At 34.3% G+C, this 23,514-nt stretch overlaps 2 protein-coding genes across 9 annotated transcripts in view; both read left to right on the top strand.

The window, feature by feature from the left end:
- On the top strand, positions 3,830-7,342 carry LOC109721835 (probable protein kinase At2g41970). 5 transcript variants are annotated; one of them, XM_020249664.1, is made up of 5 exons: positions 4,105-4,431; positions 4,595-4,739; positions 6,141-6,251; positions 6,339-6,394; positions 6,759-7,342. In XM_020249664.1, exons 2-5 carry the CDS (start codon positions 4,652-4,654, stop codon positions 6,978-6,980), a joined length of 477 nt encoding a protein of 158 aa, XP_020105253.1. In that variant the 5' UTR covers positions 4,105-4,431; positions 4,595-4,651; the 3' UTR covers positions 6,981-7,342. The 5 variants fall into 5 exon arrangements, with proteins under 5 accessions (XP_020105249.1, XP_020105247.1, XP_020105253.1 ...); XM_020249660.1 differs by lacking the exon at positions 4,105-4,431 and adding an exon at positions 3,830-3,901 and having other exon boundaries at positions 6,141-6,394; XM_020249658.1 differs by lacking the exon at positions 4,105-4,431 and adding an exon at positions 3,973-4,096 and having other exon boundaries at positions 6,141-6,394.
- The window catches only part of LOC109721796, a 15,776-nt gene continuing 5,765 nt past the window's right edge, over positions 13,504-23,514 (top strand). For 2 of the 4 annotated variants that reach the window (XM_020249591.1, XM_020249596.1), the window contains exons 1-3: positions 13,504-13,752; positions 14,301-14,371; positions 23,021-23,097. The gene's annotated coding sequence lies outside the window, so the exon portion shown is untranslated. The remainder of the gene's footprint in view (positions 13,753-14,300; positions 14,372-23,020; positions 23,098-23,514) is intronic. The other 2 variants (XM_020249603.1, XM_020249610.1) reach the window with 1 other exon arrangement.

The raw sequence follows: 23,514 nt of genomic DNA on the forward strand, positions 1-23,514 counted from the left end.
GCCTATAACTCTATTTTTTCAGGATACTATAATTGACTTCGTCTCAGTGGCGGTGACGTCAATAACCGGAGAAAAGATAGAAAACAATAATGAAAAATAATGAAACACTATAATGAGAAAAAATAGGGAAATGACCAAACTTGAAAGTCAATAAATGATCACTAGCAAAATATTTCTAAATTATGTAAAAAGATGCTCAGCAGGGACTTTTTTGAAAGAAAAACTTATATTCAAGACTAACATGAAAAGAAAATAAATTAGAAACTTTCTTGAAATTGTCCTAAAAGTTAGAGCTCTCTTTAGAAAATTCTAAAGTCACGAACTGCATAACTAATAACTAGTCATTTCCACAATCAATGTCTAGTGCAATTGGTTGAAGGGGTAAATTAGTCCTGACATTTTGTGGGAAAAATAAAAATTAATAATTTACTAGATCTAGGAAGATTCTATTAAGGTGGGATCTATTGGCTTATTCAAACAATTTTTTTTAAAAAAAAACTAGTTATTTGCATTAAAAAGGAAAAAAATTCCAACATAACAGTACACTGCTGAGAATGATAAATTGAACTTGATAGCTAGATAAACTTTTAACTATCTCTTTAGTCTTCAAACATACACCTGTAGAATTAGGGATAATGCTAAGTCCTTTATGACATAGAATTGGAGATTAAGGGAAATGTTAACCTACAACTTGTTCATGAGTTGATTAATTATCATGGATATATGATGATGATGATATCATGTGAACATTTTGTTTATTGCTTTTCTGAAGTGGTTGACCTTGTTGCCAGCAAGTAGTTAGAGGATTACTCACATGACCACTCACAATGGTAATGCATGTTTATTGGTATGGAAGATTATTTCAATTGGCTAAGTAGTGTATCTTAAAATTTTGGTAAATTATTCTTTTTCAATTTGTTGAATATAAAATGTTAACTCATCAGCTATGTAGTTATGATTTTTGAGACAAAGCAGAAGGTCATGAGTTCCAAAAATGCTCTGCATTTGATCTTCTTAGTAATTGTTGAATAACAATCAATAGTACGCAACTAGTTGCATTCTTAACCTTCCAAGTTAAATAGATTTCAGTAGATATATCATATTCTTAAAATTATATAGGTTTTGGTGTTGGCCAAAACTCACTAACAATTGGCATCGAAACAATGGCTTAAAATGTTGAATCTAAACTGACAAAACATCATTCTCTAATAATTTAAACTTTTGGGATAATTTGATATTTTCACTAGTTTGAGAATGTAGAGGCCACGTACATCCATTTACATGCGTTTTGCACTAGTTTGATATTGCAGTGTCTAAAGAACATCCATTTACATGCTTAGAAGATCCAAGGAAAAAAGAAACAAGTGGTTAATTAAGTGACACCCTAATAGTCCCACATTGCATGTAAAAGAAATTGTGATAGAGTATATAAGGATTAAAAAGAATTTAGTATTAATAATTGGGCTTAAATATATAATTTTAGCCGGTGACTTAAACACAATAAATTATTAGTACTAGTAAACTGAATCGTTAGTGTTAAAACTTTCTTAGTATTGCAACTTGTTCTATACTTTACACCAAATGATGAATTGCTACTAATATTAGTTTGACTTCTCCTCAAAGTTAGACTTTTCAGTCATTTATTAGAGAATGCTATTATACCGTGCAACACATGATCGGCTCAGAAAACTACTACTTCTAAGTTTATTTCACAGGATATCCTTTATTCCATGAATTAATAATATAATAACTAATAGGGTTAATTGCATATAATTTTTTATAAACATATCGAATAGCAAATATATTCCTACAAAATTCAACTTTTCATTTTTATCACTGCAAAAGTTCAATGATAAATCCATAGTTGCCCCTCTAGCTTGTTACCGTTAGAACGCTACTTATTTTTTAACAGCAGATAAGTAAAATATCATTTTTGTCCTTAAAAATATATCCCTCCGAATGCCCCAACTGTTAGAATTATACAGAAATATCTTTCCAAAGAAATAGTTTATGCAATAACATAAGAGAGGTAAACAAGTCAATTTAACTCATTCACTAACTTAGAGTTAAGTATTTTATTTATGGTTTACTACATTTTCTAGCGGATCCTAACAATAAGGATATATTAGAAAACATTTAGGACTTTTGTAAGAATATATATAGATAAAAAGTTAAACTTTATAGATATATATATCTGTTATTCAATATATTTACAGAAAGCTAGATGCAATTAACCCTAACTAACTAATGCTTGTTAGAACTTGCCTTCTGAATGGTGGAGTAGCTCATGTTTTAATTGGAAGCTTAATTTTATCATCTATTTCACGAATAAAGAAGCACACCACAAAAGAACCCAAACACAATAAGCGACACAAATATTAACGTGGTTTGTCACAGGACCTACATCTTTTTATATTTATACATTAATATAAAAGATTTTTTTTTTTCTTATTATTAAACTGTTAATTCTCAAAATTTATTCAATGCTAGCTCTTTTACTCTTACTGAGAATCTACGGATGGGAATGATTTTGGCTAACTTTAAATTTCTATTTCTCATTTGATTATAAAACATATTAAATTTTTAAGTTGAGATTTTATGAATTTGACTTTGAATTTTGAATTAAAGTTATAAATACTTACTCCGCGATCAACGTAGACCCAAATCTCTTTACACATATTGTGTCAAAAATTACAGACCCGTTTAGAATAAGGTTCTGCGTCCGAGTTTTTGACCAAAATTTCTAAAAAATATAGTTAAATTAAATTATTGAATCAGATTCTTTGTATATAAATGAAGAATATCGAAAACATAGGAAGTTATATATCCTTTAATAAACAATTTTAAGTTAAAAAAAAAGAAAATTGTACATTATAATTATTTACTATTTAAACTAATTATTGTTAATTCAGATCGGCGCAACCGGTTTTGATCCAAATTTTTTTTTGCCCGATCAACTTAATTTTATAATTCGGATAAAATAATCTTGTCTCGACGTTGATTTCGGACAAATTTTTGTTGGTCTAAGATCGAATAAGTTTTCGGGTCTGACTTAAATTAGTCACGGTCGGGTTGTATTTTCGCAACCCCTCACAAGGTTTGTAATTTTAGATGTTAACATCGTTAAACACCAATTTTGCATTTTAATATCCAAGAAGTAACCTTTTTATAAAATCAGTTATTTTTTCATATTTAAAATTGCTTAATTTTTTATATGGGAATAATGAAAAAGAGAAAGGAGAAAGAGAGAGGAGAAGCAAGAGAGCAAGAAAAAATTTGGTTTAAAGTGTATCATTTTCGTACCATGTAATTTTATTTTTCTCTTTTTGTTATCCACTCCACTAATTTTTTTCGTTAAATCAGTGACAAAGTTAAAACTAAAGAATTCTAAAATAAATATAAGTGGGATGTCTGAAATTTTTTGTATGTGATTTAACGAAAATCCCGACGAAAAGAGAAAAATGAAACTATAGAGTACTAATTGATACACTTTAAACCATAAGATACTAAAGTGAGAAAGTGTAAAACCACAGGGTTGGTATTTAAAATTTACCCATAGATAACTTATATTATATGCTGGATGGTCCATGTTCCATCCTTAATATTTGCAATTTTATCCTTATACTTTTCACTTAACCACTTTAATATATAAAATTTCACATGTAATGTCCTTTATTATGGTTAATTGAAGTTGAAGCTTTTCCCAACAAAAAATAAAAGAAAAAGAGTAAGTTATAATATACAGATAATACAGGGACTTCGCCATGCATTTTTAACCGATCAAATAACGTGGGACGTGGAGGCACGTTCGATCGGGGGGAATCAGTGGGCCCCACATAACGTGGTTGGTCGGTTGAGCCGTTGAAACCCCCGCTTCCTAAATTTAATTCAAAAAATTAAGGTGAAATATTATGCAGATCCCCCTCTACTATATCGATTTTTGCAACAGATCCCTAAACTTCGCTTGCTTTATTTTTTTGGAATTAAGTATCCTTTATCAAAAAATTATAAATTTCATCAAATTTATTGATGATTTCACTAAAGTTAACAATTTTAATCATAACTAAGTATAAAAACTTAAATCAAAAGATACAAGGTGAGGGATCTCAACCCAAAAAATAATAGTTGAAGAGCGCATTTCAGAATAGATATAGTTGAGGGGTCTTCATACAATTTTACCCCCAAAACATTTATCTCTCTCCTCACAAAACTCCTCCCCCACATTGAATCCCCTCTTCACCCTCTCTAGTTGTTGTTGTTGTTGTTGTAGTAGTAGTTTTTGTTATTGTTGTTGTTTTTGTTGTTGTTACCATCTTATTGCTTCCCCCTTTTCCTCCTCTTTCTCATTCCGTAATCAAGGCCACATCTTTTTCCCCTCATCTAATTTGTTGGCCTCTTCAAGGTGCACACCAACTGTTTGATTCTTTGTTTGTATGGCAAATTCCTTCACTTTCCCCTTCATTTTTGACCTTTACGATTAAATTTCATGTATGATTATGGATTCGGAGAATTGGGTTTCGTTTAGTTGTTTGTAAGATGATACTAATTGGTTAAAAATTGAATTTTTCTTCTTGTTCTTCTTGTTCTGCTGCAGGATTGTTGTTAAGGAAGCTCATTTAGAGGGGTATTCAGGGTTGAGAAGGTTGGCAATATGTGTTGCTGCGGTGGTGTAGAGAAGGAGTCGCATGGGCCGCCTGTGAACCACTATGCGGCGCCGCCGGCCCGACCGGCGGCTCCAGGTTAGTTTTCTTCTAGTTGTTTTTATCAGATTGTTACATAAAAGATCGATCTGATAGGAACCAGTTTAGGCCCGTTCATGTGCACAGTGGTGATCAGGTGAATCATGTCATGTGCGCACACAATGGAGTTGCGAAATTAATCCCAAGACCTATTGGAACTGGGCGAGCGTAGGATTGGCTCTAAAACCATGTTACGCAAATGATCGATTTAGTGGAAAATAGTCCGATATTTCTTCTGTTATCAATCTAACATGTTTCATAATTTGATCACCTTTTCTCTGTAGTAAGCGGTAGCGCATTTGTCTTTCTCACAATCTTGTGCAGTTTTAGATGGGAAAACCAGAGAAAGAATCGCCTATTTTGTTTGAAAAGTCAACCGCGACATCAAGATCTTGAAAACATTAAATATTCTTGTAATTACATGTTGATGCATAAATAATGATAGTTAGGTCATTTTGACACTTTGGTTTTGTTTCTTTTTTTAACAGAGTAAGTTGACTTTGTAAAGAGCTCGAAAACATTATAGTTTAGTGCCAAAAAGACATTATTAGCATAGTACAGAGGATTGATCAAAAAAAAAAAGGTGGTTTTTATAAATTTGTTCTCTTATTATAGTTTGGTTACTAAATATACGAGATGTTCGTGATTGTTCAAGGCTCCATGGATAACTTGTTTCAAAAGCCAAAAATGGACAGCTAGATCTTAAGATTTAAAGACCATAAATAAAGAGTTAAACAATGGGAACGATGATGCATGACCGCAAACTATTCAAAAATGTGCTCCCAACTTCCCTACCATCGTAGCCCAAAAGTTCGAGTTCTTTTCTGCTCAGATGTGTCGAAATTGGGTATTAAACAGTTTAATGCTGTGATCTCATATTAGAAATAGTTTAAGGCCAGTAACACTTGAATTTTTAAGGTTTAGTTCCAATTCTTATTCATGTATCTCTCTATGTATATATCTGATTCAAATCTGATTGTTAACATATAAAAGATATTAATGCCATGCTTCTTCCCTTACCTTAAAGGCTGACCTGTTGGCTGAGAAGCACTAGAATGATCCCTAACATAAATGGTACATTAGAATGCTTCTTCCTTAGGCAATAAAATTTACATTTTATATCTATTATGCTTGAATTGGGCTAATTCACAACTTATGCCGAATTTCTGACTGTAACCATTCTTTCTTTTTTTATTATTATGTAATCTCTTCTGTATTTTGTGTAATCTCTTCAATCTTCAGTACGAGATAAGTAGTCCTATGTACGCAATTAAGTCATTAGTACCCATACACTACACTATATGGGAATGTGTTATAGTAGTCAATTTAAATGTAAAACAAATTTAAACGCAATGTTTTACATTGTTCTGATTTTTTTTGTTTTCTTTCTGTGTAATTTAGGTCCAAATCGAGAGCAAAGAGCCCCAAATCCACCCAAAAGTGCCGCACCTCAAAAGGTCTTGCCTATTGATGCTCCAGCCCTGTCACTGGCCAAGCTGAGTCGGCTAACTGGTAATTTTGGTGACAATGCATTGATAGGAGAAGGCTCTTATGGCCGAGTCTTCTATGCAACTTTAACTTCAGGAGAAGCTGTTGCAGTGAAAAAGCTCGACCCAAGCGTCTCGAATGAATCCGACTCTGATTTCTCTGCTCAGGTGATTCTTTAATACTGACCTAATGGCATAACAAAAATGTTTGTAGACTCCCTCAACCAGCTTAACTTTTGGTTTTGATCCAGTTAATTCTTTTGCTGAAATGGGGATACTATATATAGTTAATTACTTCGATAGTTGTTATCTTTATTCAACTAATGCAATAACTAAAACCAAAATGAACAAAAGTTGTTGGGCGGCAACAAATTGCGAGATCCTTTTTAAAATCGCCTATTCCTGGGGAGTCTCTTTACATTTTATTTTTTATTTAACCTACTGTGAACGATACAGAAGTACTATTAGAACTACTGAATCTGGCAATTGATGGTAACTTTGATCCCTTCCATATTCATGGTTGTTGATGCAGCTATCAATGGTTTCGAGACTAAAGAACGAGAATTTTGTTCAGCTGCTGGGTTACTGCTTGGAAGCAAGTAATAGGATATTGGTCTACCAGTTTGCAGCAAAAGGATCTTTGCATGATATCTTGCATGGTATAGTTACTCTACTTTCCTGCTTAACTACATTGAGTAAGCTTTGCAACAAAGAATATTACATAAAAACTGAAAAGTTTCGAGAAAAAGCCTAAAGCCATCTCAAATTTAGAAATGTAAATTAATTTATAGTAAGATTACATTCAAATATGGGTACCATACAATTATATCCAAATTATCCATATCTATCCCATATCTACTTGGATTAAATAAATCTTCGGGGAGAGAAAATGGTGGGATAGCTTGGAATGGAGTGACGACGAAAGCGTCAGGTCTCGTTTTTCTTCGTCTTTTAGAGAAACTACGGATAGATCTTTACCGAAGTTCGGTTATTCATACTAACTTGTACAATGATTTTCTCTACAATTTTCTTCTCTCCAATTTTCCACATTTTGATCATATTGTCTTTTGTTTTCTTTTTTTTTCGAATGTCTTGATTGAATTTGTCTATTTCGGATTCGACAAATATACGTATATCCTTTTCATATTACTTATTTGTTCTTCAAATCATATTTTATTACGGTGATTACTGCTGCATTAATCCTTGTTAATTAATCTCATTGCGCAAGATACATACAAATGCATGCAAATGCATTTTAATTTCTTGTATATAAACTTATGCTTTTGTATCAAAAGCGTAAAGTGAGAGGGCCTTTTTCTCCTTGACATGCACCAAGAAATGAAATGAAGGAGAAGAAACTGTGAGCCAAATTAAGGTCAACTAATTTTATTTAGCAATTAAAAGATACTAATTTTCGCTTAGTCGTGTCAATTTGAGGCTTCTAGATGTCCACTAGTTGACCTTGGATATTCAAGAAAACAATTCTTCCATTAATTGTGTCATCTCAAGTCTTTTTGGCCGTTTGATCGATTGATGGTATGTTGATTTGAGACTTCTAGAAAGATTTTGTTGTGCTCGAGTCATGTTATCTCGGTCGCCTCTGAGTTTCCTGTGCCGTACACATTAATTTAATATTGATATTGATATCATGAATACGATTGATATCGTGAGTACACATTAATTTTCTTTGCCTTTTGTTAATTTTGTTAGCTAAGATATTGTTACAATTGATATCATGAATTCAACCAATTGGGCTTTTAACGATCGAACCCACTAACACTAATACTCATTAGTCAAAATCATCAAACCAAAATATTTAGATCAGATACGTGGCTCAAGATCACTAGGTGGTGTGAAATTATCTCATCTTTCTATGTTATTGACGCTTGGACAATCTTATCTTTGTCATTAATATTATTATAAAATTAAAACAATTTCACACTATTATAGAAAGTTAAAAATAAGAAATAAATTTGTTACGTAATCAATATATTTGTGACTACATCAACTACGTAATCTTATGTTATCATATTTAAAAGACCTACTTTTTTTAACTCTTCATAACTAATTAGGCCCTAATTCTTCATAAATTTTCATAAAATATTTGACTAAATTATTATTTTTTAATAAAAAACACTAATGTGCAATACAAGGGCTAATGAGATGCTTATTTTAAAATTAACCGACTCGAAAATACTGAAGCAAGGAGATTCCAACGTCACACCTTTAATTATTTTAAAATATGTTCCTTTCCAAAGTAACAATTTAAGAATTATACTTTTATAACAGAATCATCTACTTTTGCCAAGCTGCAATTCAAATTATTGACACATGGCAATCTGAATTAAGACAATAATGTTATTCATTTATAACATATGGTTTAACAACTAGTTTAGTTCGAAATTGATCGACGTAAGATCATTGAAATAAAGAATGTCCAACCCTATATCTCTTTAATTTGCTTTAAAATAGATTCCTTGCTAAAGTGGCGAGTGAAAAATTATGCTTTTGTTGTGGAAGTAGCTTCTGCTTCCACTAAGTGGCAATCGAATGACACGTGGCAATCTGATTTAAGACAATTATATTTTTTGTAATTAAAAAGTTAAAACAATTATATTTTGAAATTAATCGACCCAAGAATATTGAAGCAAAGAATTCCTAATGATACAACTTTGATTGTTTAAAAATATGTTCCTTCCAAAGTGAAGTGTAGAATCATACTTTTGTAGCCGAACCATCAGCTTTCGCCATGTGGCAATCAAAATTATTGACGCATAGCAATCTGAATTAAGACAAATATATTATTCATGTACAATCAAAGAGTCTCCAACCGTATATCTTAAATTTTGTTCGCAATGGATTCCTTTCGAATGTAGCGAGTAAAGAATTATGCTTTTGTTGCCAAAACCTCTGCTTCCACCAAGCGGTAATCGGAATTGTTGATATGTGCCAATATGATTTAAGACAATTATATTTTTTTATAATTAAAATTGTTTAAGCTACAATGGAAAGAGTTAAAAGTATTTAAAAGAAAATTGGGCAAGCAAAGCAACATATCTATCTATAGCGTCATCTATCTATATGCGATTAATTCGTAAAAAATTACATGTGGGTCCCACAACCCCCAAAATAAGTGGATAAATTGATACACTTTAAACCATAGGGCACTAAAGCGAGAAAGTGCGAAACTACAGGAATTTAACAGTTGAGACATAATCGCTATAAAATCAAGAAGAAGTGAGAAGTTGATTGAAAAAAAAAAATTAAAAAATTAGGGACTAAAGTAGAAATGGTGCAAAGGTTGGGACAAATGGTGCAATTGATCCTCAATTAAAAAAAAAAAAAATATGGGACCCACAAAATCCCCCAAATAAGGAGAGCTCTTCTTTTGATTCCCAAATCATATATTTATAAATTTTAAATGTAAATTGAAATATCAAAATCAAAATAAAAAATTTAAGTTTGAAATCAAAAATTATATTCAATTTAAAATTCAAATTTAAAATTTTAATTTCAATTTAAATTTAAACTTTAAATTTGAATTTAAAATTTTAATTTCTATATACGGCCCACAATCAATCAAAATAAGAAGAGACTCGGTTTAAAATTTAAATTTCAATTTAACTTCAAACTTTAAATTTAAATTTAAAATTTTATTTTTTGAATGTAANACCTATTAGTCAAAAAAAAGAGTAATTAAGAAGGAGGGGAATTAACAAGACCAAATTGTCTAATTATCTCTTAATTGTAAGAAAAATAATTAAAGCAGCATATGTATATATATAGATATTCAGCACTCATTAATCTTAAAAGGATTCTGATTCTGAAAATTAACTCTAAATTGTACAATGCCTCTAGCTAGGGAAATATTTGAAATGATTCATATATATATATATATATAGAGAGAGAGAGAGAGAGAGAGAGAGAGAGAGAGAGAGAGAGAGAGAGAGTGGTGTGTGTGTGCGTTGAGTTTTCAACACCATTTAAGGATGAGTGGGTTTCACATGAAAAAAGCAAAAAAAAAGAAAAAAAAAAAAGTAGGGTGGTTCCAACGGCCCTCGAGTGCGGGGAGAGCTCCTATAGGTTCCCAAATCATGTATTGATATAAATAAATATGTACTAATTAATCAATCCAAGAATACATACATAAGCAAAGAATCTCACGCCGTACATCTTTAATTTGCTTTAATTAGTTCCTTCTCGAAGTGGCAAGTACAGGATCATATTTTGTAGCTTAAATTTTTGTTTTTACCGAGGGACAAGCCAAATTATTGAAATTTGTATTTGTTTATTTCTTCGAAAGTAGAGATATGTAAAGTAATTTTCGTCATAAATGCCTACTTCTATAGTTTTGTTTACCATAACTCCACATTCAAGGGTATGTTTATTTGAATGGAAGTGAGGTGGAAGTGAAGAGAGGGAAGTCGTTTTCCTCATAAACGATCACTTTCGTTGTTTGGTTCGCCATAAAAAAATTAAAGTCGAAATTCAAGTTAATCTGAAATAGTGTAATTTACTTAAGCCGAAGTCAACTACAATGAATGGAGGTGAAGTAAAAAAATAATAAAATAATATACTAGATAAAGTTAGTTATACTTAAATATATTTAATTATGGTACTAATTACTCTTTTATTCATTTGGTATATTTAAAATATGATAAAAATTGATTAGGTAAGTTTTAATATTTTATTTATTTAGTTTGTATAATTAAAATATGATAAAAATTGATTAATTAAGTATTAATATATTTTTACTTTATAATTTTATTGGTGTATTACTATAATTTACGTATAAAAAATAATTTATTTGTTTTAAATTAAATTTTAATTATATAAAAATATAATTATATTATTTTTATTTATTAAATTATTTATTATTTATACATAAATTATAATTTTACATCATACACTTCTTACCAAACAAACAGCAGAACTAAAGAAACTTCACTTTCATAACCACAAAATAAATAGTGAGGAAGAAATAGTTTTCACCGAACTTCATTTCGATTCAAAGTTCAGTTTCGGTGAAACAAATATGCCCTAATCGAAACTCAAACTTTTCCAAATGCCGTAATTGACTTCGGCCTATTTTGGACCGAAGGTAATTAGGAAAAAAAAAGAGAGAAAAATAATAAAATAGCAATCACAAAAAACTTTAGCTTTTACGTCATTAACGTTCTGCGAAACAAACAGTAGAATTAAGCCCAAACCATCGGTCCAAAATATTTAAACGTAGTTATTATTATTAGGGTCCATGAACTTTTATATACCTAATCGCAAGTCACAGACTCTCCCGTTTAGGTCATGATGTCCTCGTCAACCCAATTACATACACACACCCAAAATCACCAAGCGATGTGAGAACTACCTCACTCTTTCGACTGGTGAACAGACTCTGATATTATATGTATCGATCCGATTCGCTAGCAATAATAATTCATTGGGCCCAAACCAGCAGCCCAAAATATTTTAGCACAGTTATTATTATTAGGCTCCATAATCTCTTATATATCCAATCACAATTTTGTTTCCAATCACAATTTCGTTTTCATGCGATGTAGGAATATTAAAGTTTTCGTGCAATGTAGGAATATTAAAGTGTCACACCGTTATAAAAACAAATTGTTTGGCAAGCTAGAATATCAGTTAGGTGAAGCTATCCTTGCAACTACCCGACCTGCTAGCAATAATAACTCGTTGGGCCTAAATCACCGGCCCAAAATGCTTAAGCCCGGCTATAATTACTAGCGTTTAGGCCTCATATAAACCGATCAGAATCAGTATCCCATTCAATGTGAGACTATTGTGGAACTATTGGAGTGTTACAATCCTGGACGAGAATCTCATCTAATTATGTGTACAATTTTGAGGTAAAAGTCTACATGCCTAGCATTGTAGTTTCTGTAATTGTAATGTAAAGGACTTAAAATAGGAAAAGTGCACCTTGCGCATAATGTGTTCGTATAGATAGATTCCTTAGTAGAGGTATATACATGTACTAATTAATCAACTTAAGGATAAAGAAGCAAGGAATTTTGAGCCGTACACCTTTAATTTGCTTTCGAATTGGTTCCCTCTTAAAGTGGCAAGCAAAGGATCAAAGTTTCGTAGCTTAAATTTCTTATTTCACTGAGCGACAAGCCAAATTATTAACCCCTGGGGTCTGTCCGTTTCACCAAAAGTGGAGTGGAGTGAATTCATTTTTAGCATAAATGTTCACTTTTATTGTTTGGTTTATCATATATAACTCCATTTTCAGTCGAAGCGTAAACTTTCAAAATCTCGTAATTGACTTCAGACTACTTTGGGCCGAAATATTAAGTATGAAAACTTTAGCTTTTATGTTATTAACTTTCTGCCGAACACACAGCAGAACTCGAAAAAAAAAAAAAAAAGTTTCACAATTATAAAAATAAATTGTATAAAAATAAATTATATGTAATTAGTATGTCTATCTATGGAAACAAAGAGCTTTATACAACGAGTTTAAAATAAAGAGCTTTAAACCCACTATCAGCCAGCCCAAAATGCTTTCAACCAAATTGTATGTTTATTTATAAAATAAGGAGCTTTCAATCAGAAATTGTCCTGCATAACACACTTATCTCTCATACTTTCGACTGGTATTCGACTCTAAGACCAATTGCAACAACCCGACCCGCTAGCAATAATAACTTGTCGGATCCAAACCACCGGCCAAAATACCTAAGCCCAATTATTATTACTAAAATGTATGTCTCATATATTCTAATCCGAATAAGTTTCTCACCCGATGTGGGATTATTAGGACGTTACAGAAAATAACTAAGTTTTAATTTTATTTTAAATTTTTATAAAACAAATTATGTTTCTCAAAATTAATTTACTATTTTTTAAAAAATAAAATTTTAAAAAATATCAGCATGAAACGCATGGGTCAGCAACCAATTTATTTTGAAATTAATTAGTCAAATACTATATAAATCAAAGAATCGCCAACTCAACACCATTAGTTTGCTTTAAAATGATTTTTTTTTTTTTCAAAATTGCACGTATGGAATGATACTTTCATACCCAAAAATATAATTTGTCTAGAGAGTTAAAAACAGGAAATAAATTTGGTAGGTAATTACTAAATCTATCTCTAGATCCATCTTTTGTTTACTTGCTTTAGAGTTTGTTCCTTTCCAACATAACAAGGAATCAGATTTTTTTTTTTTTCTTTTTCTTTTTTCCTCGTACCTGCCTATAAATACATTCTATTATAGTTGTTCCTTTAGCAAGTTGAAAGCCTTTAGCATACTCTCATATTGCAAGGAAGACCTATACTATGGATTTGTGGTCACCGGGCTGAGTGAATGAGCGCATGAAGGAATGCTCTGGACAGCGGTAGAAAGATACGATGTTCGATACTCACGTAAATGGACAACAAGCCATTTGGATATGTCTGGTGTTTTTTCTCCTTAACGCACAAACAGGCATTTAGTCATTCGGATTCTGTCTGGGCTCTTCCTCCTTGACGCACAAATAGGCATTTAGTCATTCGGGTACGCACTTATTTAATTTCTTACATATTCTTACTACTTATTGTTTGTTGTTTCGTTATTTTTCTGATTCTGTTATTGGTCATTGTAACTAAGGTTTAAGGCTTCTTTTCTTTTCAATAAGGATTAAGCTACTTGAATAATACAATTACACGACCATAAGAAAATAATTAACTCCTAATAATATAAAGTAGTAACTATTCATTAAATCAAGCTTAGAAGGAAGGAAATAACAATTTAATATGGTATGTAATTAGGAGATTTGTTACGATTACATGTTTGAACACACATTATATACAATATCTATTGGATTTCGAAGGGAGTCAATGTTCTATTGGTTTATTTTAGTTTTCCTTCGCATTCTTTTATGGCCTAATTGTAATCGCCATTTTCTTGGTCATCCAAACTCACAACTCTTAAAATTAAGATGAAAACTATGGTATATGGTTTATGAAACAATATATATTCCTTTCCATCGTAGCAAGTGAAGAGTTAGACTTTATTTTTCCTACTTGCTTATTAATTCATTTTTTTCTAATTGCTTTGTTCAGCAAGTTGAAAGCTGTTTGGATCTCTCTGCTGCTCTTTCTCCCTAACACACGAATAATATTAAATCATTCGGGTACGTAAATATTTAATTTCTCGCATTATTCTTATTACTTATCTTTTGATTTTTGTTTCGTTATTTATCTGGTTCTGTTATTGGTTATTGTAATTGAGATTTAAGGCTTTTGTTTATTCAATAGGGATTAAGCCCCTTAAATAACATGATTACATGACTAAAAAAAAAGGAAACTTCTAATAATATAAGGTAATTATTCAAATATTAAATCAAGCTTCCAAGGAAGGAAATAACATTCTAATATGGTATGTAATTAAGAGAATTTGTTGTGATTATATGCCTGAACACAAATAATATATAATATCTATTGGATTTCGAAGGGAGTCAATATTTTGTTGTTTTATTTTAGTTGTCTAATTGTAATTGCCATTTACTTGTTCATTCAAACTCAAACTCTTAAAACCCAAATGAAAACCATGGTATTTATGATACAAATATATTGTTTTTCTAACACAACTTATTTTTAAACTATTTGATACTTTAGCAATAGTTTTCAAATCTATAAATTTTTATGTATAAACTGTGTAGGTTTTAGATTACGTTTTTTTTTTTNGAAGGAAATAACATTCTAATATGGTATGTAATTAAGAGAATTTGTTGTGATTATATGCCTGAACACAAATAATATATAATATCTATTGGATTTCGAAGAGAAAAAAAATAGCAAGCTACCTGCCAAATATAAAATGACCAACCAGTTCTAGCGGTAGAAAGCTTAACATTTAATTTAAAGGTTAGTTTCACGAGTGTCCCTCTACATTTATCTAAGTACATAGAAACCCTCCAAAAATTATCAATATCAAATATACTTCTTAAATTTAGAAAGATTATATGGCTTAAGCCGTTAACTTTTAGTTTTTCTAGCCATTTAAATCCGCTTAACTAATGAATTTTTTCAAATTACGTTATTTTAGACTGAAAATTAGAGGATTTTATCAAATTTATTAGTAATTTCACTAAATTTAATGACTTCAATTACTTTTTAGCATATAGCTGAGAGGGTCTCCGCAATCTTTTGTCACGCCCCCGGGGTCCCTTTTAGTTTAAAAGGTAGCGGAAAAGCGTCTGAAAAATTTTTTTTTAAAAATCTGACCCCAGAGTGTGCCAGATCCGCCACAAATACAGGAGCTCCACTGTTCACACGGACAGAGTCTCCCCTGTATTTGCACGGCGTCGCACAAGTACAACAGAGTATAGATACACATACAATCACAACCACAACCAGATGAACAACAAGATAGATAACATTCATCCATTCCATTCACACACACAGATATGATACTTGAATTATGAATAACATTCCACATCTATCAGTTAAAATGTTTCCTACCTGGAAACTGATTTTGAAATACTAAATCCATAGAACCACAGAAAAATCAATTTAAAAACTAATCCCCACACGGGAACCATTCTTTTCAAACCAGCTACCACGAGGGGTAGAAAACTGTTTTATTTCAAGAAAAACTCAAATCCTTTAGTGCATTTCAAAACCAATTGAAAACCAGATAATCAGATAATAAAATAGAAACTGAACCATAATATGTCTAAGTATTTATTCGAGCATGAAGGGTAAAAGGGATAACCGACTCGGGAAGGAGCTCTATCGCACGCTAGACACGCTCCTCACCAGCTGTCCCACTCGGACCTGCTACGTCACCTGTAATGGGGGCGGGGGGTGAGAACATGTAAACATGTCTCCCCTCCCAGTGGGTACCGCAAGCCGAAGGAGGCGAGGGGTACTCACTAGTCACGGAGATAAACAAATATACGGATAATGATAGTACAGTAGCTAAGATAAACAAGTGCTGAAATGAATATAAATGAACAACTACAGCTACTGTATGTATGCATCAACGGGACAATCAATCCAAAAGTACCCAATCTGAACCACTGCTCTCTTGGTCAGCACCGCAGACCTCAAGCCAATGCCACTACTACTCTCCAGTGCATATAACCCTTCTAGGGCTCACGGGTTGTCACCATTCAACCACTTTTCCGGAAAAGAACACTCCTTGCGGTGGATCAGACCGCCAGTGTTCGTGAAATGCGACGAGTATCGGGCGATCAATGCAATATGCTCAATGATCAACCGTCGGCAACCAGCCGACAATCCTGCCCCCCAGGGCCCATCGACCGCATGGGTCATCATGTAACCAAATCGACCAACCAGGTCACAAATATGGAGTATGAAACTCGACCAACCAGGTCATAGATACAACAAAGGAGAATCAACCAACCAGATCACAGATATCATATGCTGAAGAAATCTACTCTACTCCTACACAAGATACCGAGCATGCAAACAACCGAGTAGAGTAATACGAGGATAATATGATAAGCAAAGTATATGATAAGCAATGTAAATAGGAAGGGTGGAAGGAACGTCACCGAGCGTGCACCACTGTACCGACGTCGGGTCGAAGTACCCACCTGTATGTATCCGACGAAGGTCTCTCGACTGTGAAGACGGTGCAACCGAACCTACGAAAGGTCCACGGGTTAAGGTCTAACCCACTGACATGAAAAGCTAACTCACAACCCCTGCTAACCAAAACCACGACCGATTTCCCAAAACCGATTACCAAATAAGCCGGAAGTCCCGAAAACTGCACCGGAACTTTCTCGTCGCTCCCCCGTCGTTTCCGAACCCTCAAAACGACGCGGGTGACCAGCCAACCAGGCTCAGCGACGCCACAATCAGCCACGAGGCACCGTCGGATGAAATCCGAACCGAAACCGCGTTCTATCGGCAGATTTCGCCGAAAAACGCCTCGGAAATCACTTTTCGATTTCCGCAAAGGCTTGGGGCCTTGGACGATCAGTCCAGAGGTTACCCTCAGCATTTACACGCTGTCCACAGCATCTACAACGAAGCAGAAAGCCTAAAAGCCGATACCGATACATGAAATTGCATCATTTCATGTGATTTCTAGGCTTTTCTGGACCGTGCACGCAAACCGGAGGTCGATTAATCCGACCGTCGTACTTGCTGACAGGTTTCAGCATGTCGGAGGCCGTGCTCACCTTTCGGAGCACTGCCGGCCACTGCGGTGCGCGCACGAGCGACGCGAAGTACTGAAAAACTGCGCGCACAGCGCGAAGATCGCGACTAACTCACAAACCAGGGCATCTTTGCCGCTGTTGGAGGTGAGCACGATGTTCAGCACGAGTTGTAGATCATCGTGCTCACTTCCCGAAACTTAGAAGGCTTCTCGGATCACCGGAAAAGAGACCGGAACCTCGGAAAACAGTGCTGGAACATAAAATGTCCTTACCAGACCCGAGGAGAGCTAGGGTTGGTCGCCGGCGGCCGGGAGGCGGGCGGTCCGGCCGGAGGAGGGAGCACTCGGTCCAGGAGGTCCGGGGAGGGTGCTGGCCGGCGGCGGGCAGCAACCGGTGGCGCGGCGGCTGAGATCCACCCAGCACACCTCCTCTCGGGTTTGATCTTCCCGGCGGCGCGGCGGCGGCCGGAGGGGATCGGGGCGGCGACGGTTCGGCGCCGGAGGTCGAGGGGGAGGCCGTGCACCCTACGGTGGGCTGCGGCAGCGCCTAGAAGCTGGGCGGGCCCGACCTCGGCCCGCACGTGCCTGGGCGGCCCCAGGAAGTTCCAGCGGCGGCCGGCGGCGCGCGGGGACGGCGGGGGACGCGCGCGCCGGGTTGCCGGAGGTCGCCGAGGCCGACTGGAGGGCGGCGCGGCCGAAGTGAGGCGAGGACGCAGCACTCGAGCCGGCTCGGTCTGGGCTGACCCGAGCTGGCTGCAGGGAGCCGGGGTGGCTCCGGCGGCGCTCGAGGGTGGCCGGGGCCGGCGGGGGAGGACGCCGGAGGAGAGCCTCGGCCAGGGGAGGGTGGAGCTCGGCTTTGAAGCTTTCCCGAGCACAACAATCGAAAAAGGGTGGCAGGTCGGCTAGGGGAGAGCTGAGAGGTGGCCGGGGTGACTTTTCCGGCGGCCGGAGCAGCCTGCCGGCGGCCGGGGCGTGAGCACGAGTTGGGCAAGGAGAAGGTGGGGTGGTTAGGGCAGCTGGGGAAAATTAGGGTTAGGGTTTCCTTAGCCGAACCCTAAAACCCCACTTATATCACATGACTAATTGTCGAAAACCCCTCCTAGTCCAATACCCTTTTTACCAAGCCCCCTGCCAACATGTGGAAAATCCGCATAGGTCCCTCGACATTCGAATTCGCGCAAGATCGCGCATAAAATATTGGACCTTTTCGCGATTAATCGGTTTTGCCAACTTGACCTCTTAGCGGACTTTTCACGATTCCCGAAGATCCGTCCGTCGGATTTCCGAACGGATTGCGCCATCGCGTTCAGTACGACTGGGGCGTCGAATCTAGCATTTTACTTTATCCGATCTGGTCTCCGATCAGCGTCAAAACCAGCCCTCTTTGATTCCACCCAAATAACCATTTATGTATTTTCCATTAAACCCCTTTTTCTCGACAACCGTGCATCAGAACCTGATTCCGTCAGTGCCATTGGGTCCAGGATAGTCGAGCGGTTGAAAACGAGCTATTGGAAGGCTATAATCGGAGTCCGATACGCGTCGAAAGTCCACTCTACTTCTCGGCCTCTCCGGAAAACCGGAGTTACTATTCACTTAAGTCGAACTTTCGGGTCGCGTAACTTCTCCGTTTTAACTCGTTTTCTCCTGAAATTTGACGAGTACACTTATAATTATATTACACACAAGAACATCGTCAAACAAAAGGGTTTAATCAATAAATGAAATATCTCAGTTATTACATCTTTACCATGTGGCAAGCCAAAAATTTAGTTAACGCATGACAATCTTATTTACGACAATTATATTATTTATAACTAAAAGAATTTTAGATTATTAAGCAATCAGTGTATTTATCTATAACTACATCTAATGTATAAACATAGCCAATCTTAATTTTTTAAAAAAAAATTATCTATGTAAATAATTACCTTTTAGAGTTTTTTATAAATTTTTATAAATTTATTTTTCAAAATTAGTAGTTTATATAATTTTAAAAAAAAAGATTTTAAAAACATTCATGTGGAACGAGTGGGTTAACAACTAGGTCAATGACTAGTTTATTTTGAAATTAATTAATCCAAGAATACAGAAGCAAAGAATCTCCAATTCTATAATTTTGATTAGATTTAAAATTTGTTCTATTCTAAAGTGCTAAGTAAAGAATCATACTTTTATAGCTGAAACTTCTGTTTTCGCTAAGGATATGTTTGTTTGGATGGAAGTGGGTTGGAAATGGCAAGGGGGGAAGTCGTTTTCGCCATAAACAACTACTTCCGTTGTTTTGTTTGCCGTAAAAGTTAAAAAGTTACGATCGAAATTCGAGTTAACTTCAAACGGCGTAATTAATTAACTTCGGCCCATCAAAGTCAATTACGGTGAAGAAAAGTAAAGAAAAAAATAATAAAATAATATAATAGTTAAAGAAAGTTATATTTAAGTATATTTAATTATATTACTATTTTTTTTTTTTAGTTGGTATATTCAAAATATGATAAAAATTGATTAGTTAAGTTTTAATATTTTTTTATTTAGTTTGTACAATTAAAATATAATAAAAATTGATTAATTAAGTATTAATATTTTTTATTTTATAATTTTATTGTTGTATTACTATAATTTATATATATAAAAATAATTTAGTTGTTTTAAATTAAATTTTAATTATATAAAAATATAATTATACTAATTTTATTTATTAAAATATTTATTATTTATATATAAATTATAATTTTACATCATACACTCCCTACCAAACAAATAACAGAACTAATAAAACTCCACTTCGTTAACTACGAAACAAACAGTAAAAAAATAGTTTTCACCGAACTCCATTTCAACCCAGAGTTTACTTCAACATAAAATCCAATTTCAGTAAACCAAACATGTCCTATAAGTGACAAGCCAAATTATTAACACGTGGAAGTCTTACTTATGGCAATTATGTTTTTATAATTAAAATAAATTTAGACTATTGTGGGAAGAGTTATAAATAGAAAAGAAATTCAAGTATGCATTCAGTACATTTACCAATAGCTATATCTACTATATTATCTTATCCAATTCTATTCTAAAAAAAAAAATTATCCCTTCAAGTAATTAGGTGTTAATTTTTTTAATTAAATTTCATAAAATATATCATTTTTTTCTAAAATTAATTTATTATTTTTTAGAAAGTAAAATCTTAAAATTGTTCGTGTGCAACACATGTGTTAACGGCTATTTTATTTTGAAATTAATTGACCTAAAAATATCGAAGCAAAGAATCCCCAACTCTACTTCACTAATCTTTAATTTGGTTTCAAATGGGTTCATTTCCAAAGTGAGAAGCAAAAAATTATACTTTTGTAACTGAACCTTGTAATTTTGCCACGTGGCTAGCTAAGTTGTTGACACATGGGATTCTTATTTAAGACAATTATATTGTTTAGAATAATTTAAAAAAGTTTAAGCTAAGCAATCCAATGATATTAAAGCAAAGAATCCCAAGCCCTACAAAGCGGCAAGTAAGAAAAACATCCTTTTAATTTGTAGCCAAAGCTTTCTAAGTCAAATTATTGATACGTGACAATCTAACTGTAACAACATCTGATCTACTAACAATAATAACTCGTTTGGGCTAAATCATTAGGCCAAAATACTTAAACTCGGTTATTATTATTAGGATCTCATTTCCATCCGATGTGGATGTGGGACTATTAGGGTGTCACAGATTCCACGCAATGTGAGATCCACCTCAAACTTTAGGCCATAACGTTCTTGTCAGCCCAATCATACATATAGCCCAATGTTAATAGGCGATGCGAGATTCTAACTAGTGAGCTAACTCTGATATTAAATCTAACTATTCAAATCATTAGCAATAATAACTCGTTGGATCTAAACTACCGGTCCAAAATACTTAAAAACAGTTATTATTACTACGGTCCATGGTGTCTATTTATATTTTTGATATGGGACTATTGGAATATCATACTAACAACAATTATAAGGTTTTATAAAAAGAAGTTTTAAATTACTGTCGAAAAAGCATGAAAAACCCTTGGTCATGCAATCAATATATTTGTCATACCCGGGTGAAGAAAATGTTTATTTTGAAATTAATCGGCCCAAGAATATTGAAGCAAGGAATCTCAAACGCTAAATTTTTAATTTGTTTAAAATATGTTTCTTTCTAAAGCGACAAGTAAAGAATCATACTTTTTTGGCTGAACCATTTGTGTTTACCAAGCGGCAATCTAATTAATTAAGACAATTATATTATTCATGTGCAACTTACAGATTAACGGCTAGTTTAGATGGAAATTGATCGACACGAGATTATAAAAATAAAACCCTATGTCTTTAATTTTTATTAAAATGGGTTTCTTGCCAAAGTGGCGAGCCGAAGCTTTTGCTTCCACCATGTGGCAATCGAAATTACTCATATGTTACGGCACACCTAGGATTTAAAATAGTCCGATATATGAGATGTAATAGGGTTAAGCTTCTTAATACTATGTAGCATTTTGAGCGATGGTTAGATTCGAGAGATTAAAATGGTTAAGCATGCTAAAATTAGAATAGTTCTAGTATAGAGAAAGCGGGGCATCATACATGCAGCAATTTTTTTTACGACTATTATATTTTTACAATTAAAAAGGTTTCAAAATCAAATAATCTCCAACTCTACATCTTTAGTTTGCTTTAAAATGGGTTCTTTTTTCCAAATTGGCAAGTAAAGAATGATATTTGTGTAAGCAAAGTTTTTACTTTCAGTCAACAGCACGCCAAATTATTTACATATGTGACAATCCTTTTTAAGACAATAATATTATTTGTATAAACCATTAAAACTAGAAAAATAAATTTGGTTTGCAATAAGTAAATCTATCAGTCGCTGCATCTTAAATTTCCTTGCTTTAAAATATGGCTAAATTACAGAAAACCTCCCTGTAATAACCCGCTTTTTCACTTTCCCCCCCTGACATTTAAAAACCTACACTTTGCCCCCTTGTAAAATGAAAAATGTGCACTTCACCCCTTCCGTTAGGGTTCCGTTAGGGGTTCTGTTAAAAAATATTTTTTTATACCGAAAATACCCCTCTGCCTCTTCTCGGATGCTTCGCTCCCTCCGGCTCGCCGCTTCGCCGCTTCGCCGCCTTGCCGCCTCGCCGCCTCGCCGTCCTCCACTGCTTCGCCCTCGCCCACGTCCCCTTCGTCCTCCTCCGCAGCCTCGTCTTCGCTCTCGTTGTCCCTGTCTACCTCTCCATCAACACCCATCGCCGAAATCGATGGGCGGCGACGGTGTAGGAGGAGAAGGGGAGCTGGTGGAGAAGAAATTTGAGAGGAATCGTGGCCGATTGAGGTGGAAAACCGGCGGATCGAAGGGGCGGCTGAGGAAGCTCAGGAAGAAGACAACAATGGCGAGGGGCAAAATGGTCATTTTACACACCGTAACCCCCCTGTGAACATTTTTCATTTTACAAGGGGGCAAAGTGTAGGTTTTTAAATGTCAGGGGGGGAAAGTGAAAAAGCGGGTTATTACAGGGGGGTTTTCTGTAATTTAGCCTTAAAATATACTCCTTCCCAACATAGCAAGTAAAGAGTAGGACTTTATTTCTCATACTTGCTAATTAATACATTACTTTCTAATTGCTTTGTTCAGCAAGTTGAAAGCCATTTGGATCTCTCTGCGGCTCTTTAATTTCTCCATAACGCACAAATACAAATTTAATCATTCGGGTACGCACACATTTAATTTCTTACATTATTCTTATTACTTATCTTTTGATTTTTATTTCATTATTTTTCTGATTTTATTATTGGTTATTGTAATTGAGATTTAAGGCTTCTTTTTATTCAATAGGGATTAAGCCCCTTAAATAACATGATTACATAACTGCAAAAAAAAAAAAAAGAACTTCTAATAATATAAGATAATTATTCAAATATTAAATCAAGCTTTGAAGGAAAGAAATAACATTCTAATATGGTATGTAATTAAAACCCAAATGAAAACCATGGTATATGGTTTATTAAACAAATATATTGCTTTTCTAACACAGCTTATTTTTTAAACTATTTGACACTTTAGCAATAGTTTTAAGATCTATAAATTTTTATGTACAAACTATGTAACGCTCTAGATTAGGTGTTTTT

This window comes from Ananas comosus, linkage group 1 (genome assembly GCF_001540865.1).
Source record: "Ananas comosus cultivar F153 linkage group 1, ASM154086v1, whole genome shotgun sequence".
Classification (NCBI taxonomy): domain Eukaryota; kingdom Viridiplantae; phylum Streptophyta; class Magnoliopsida; order Poales; family Bromeliaceae; genus Ananas; species Ananas comosus.

Coding starts and splice junctions, on each gene's coding strand:
- LOC109721835 (XM_020249660.1), top strand. CDS start 4,652: ATGTGTTGCTGCGGTGGTGTAGAGAAGGAGTCGCATGGGCCGCCTGTG. Junction 4,740..6,140: donor GGCCCGACCGGCGGCTCCAG/GTTAGTTTTCTT, acceptor TGTGTAATTTAG/GTCCAAATCGAGAGCAAAGA. Junction 6,395..6,758: donor ACTCTGATTTCTCTGCTCAG/GTGATTCTTTAA, acceptor TTGTTGATGCAG/CTATCAATGGTTTCGAGACT.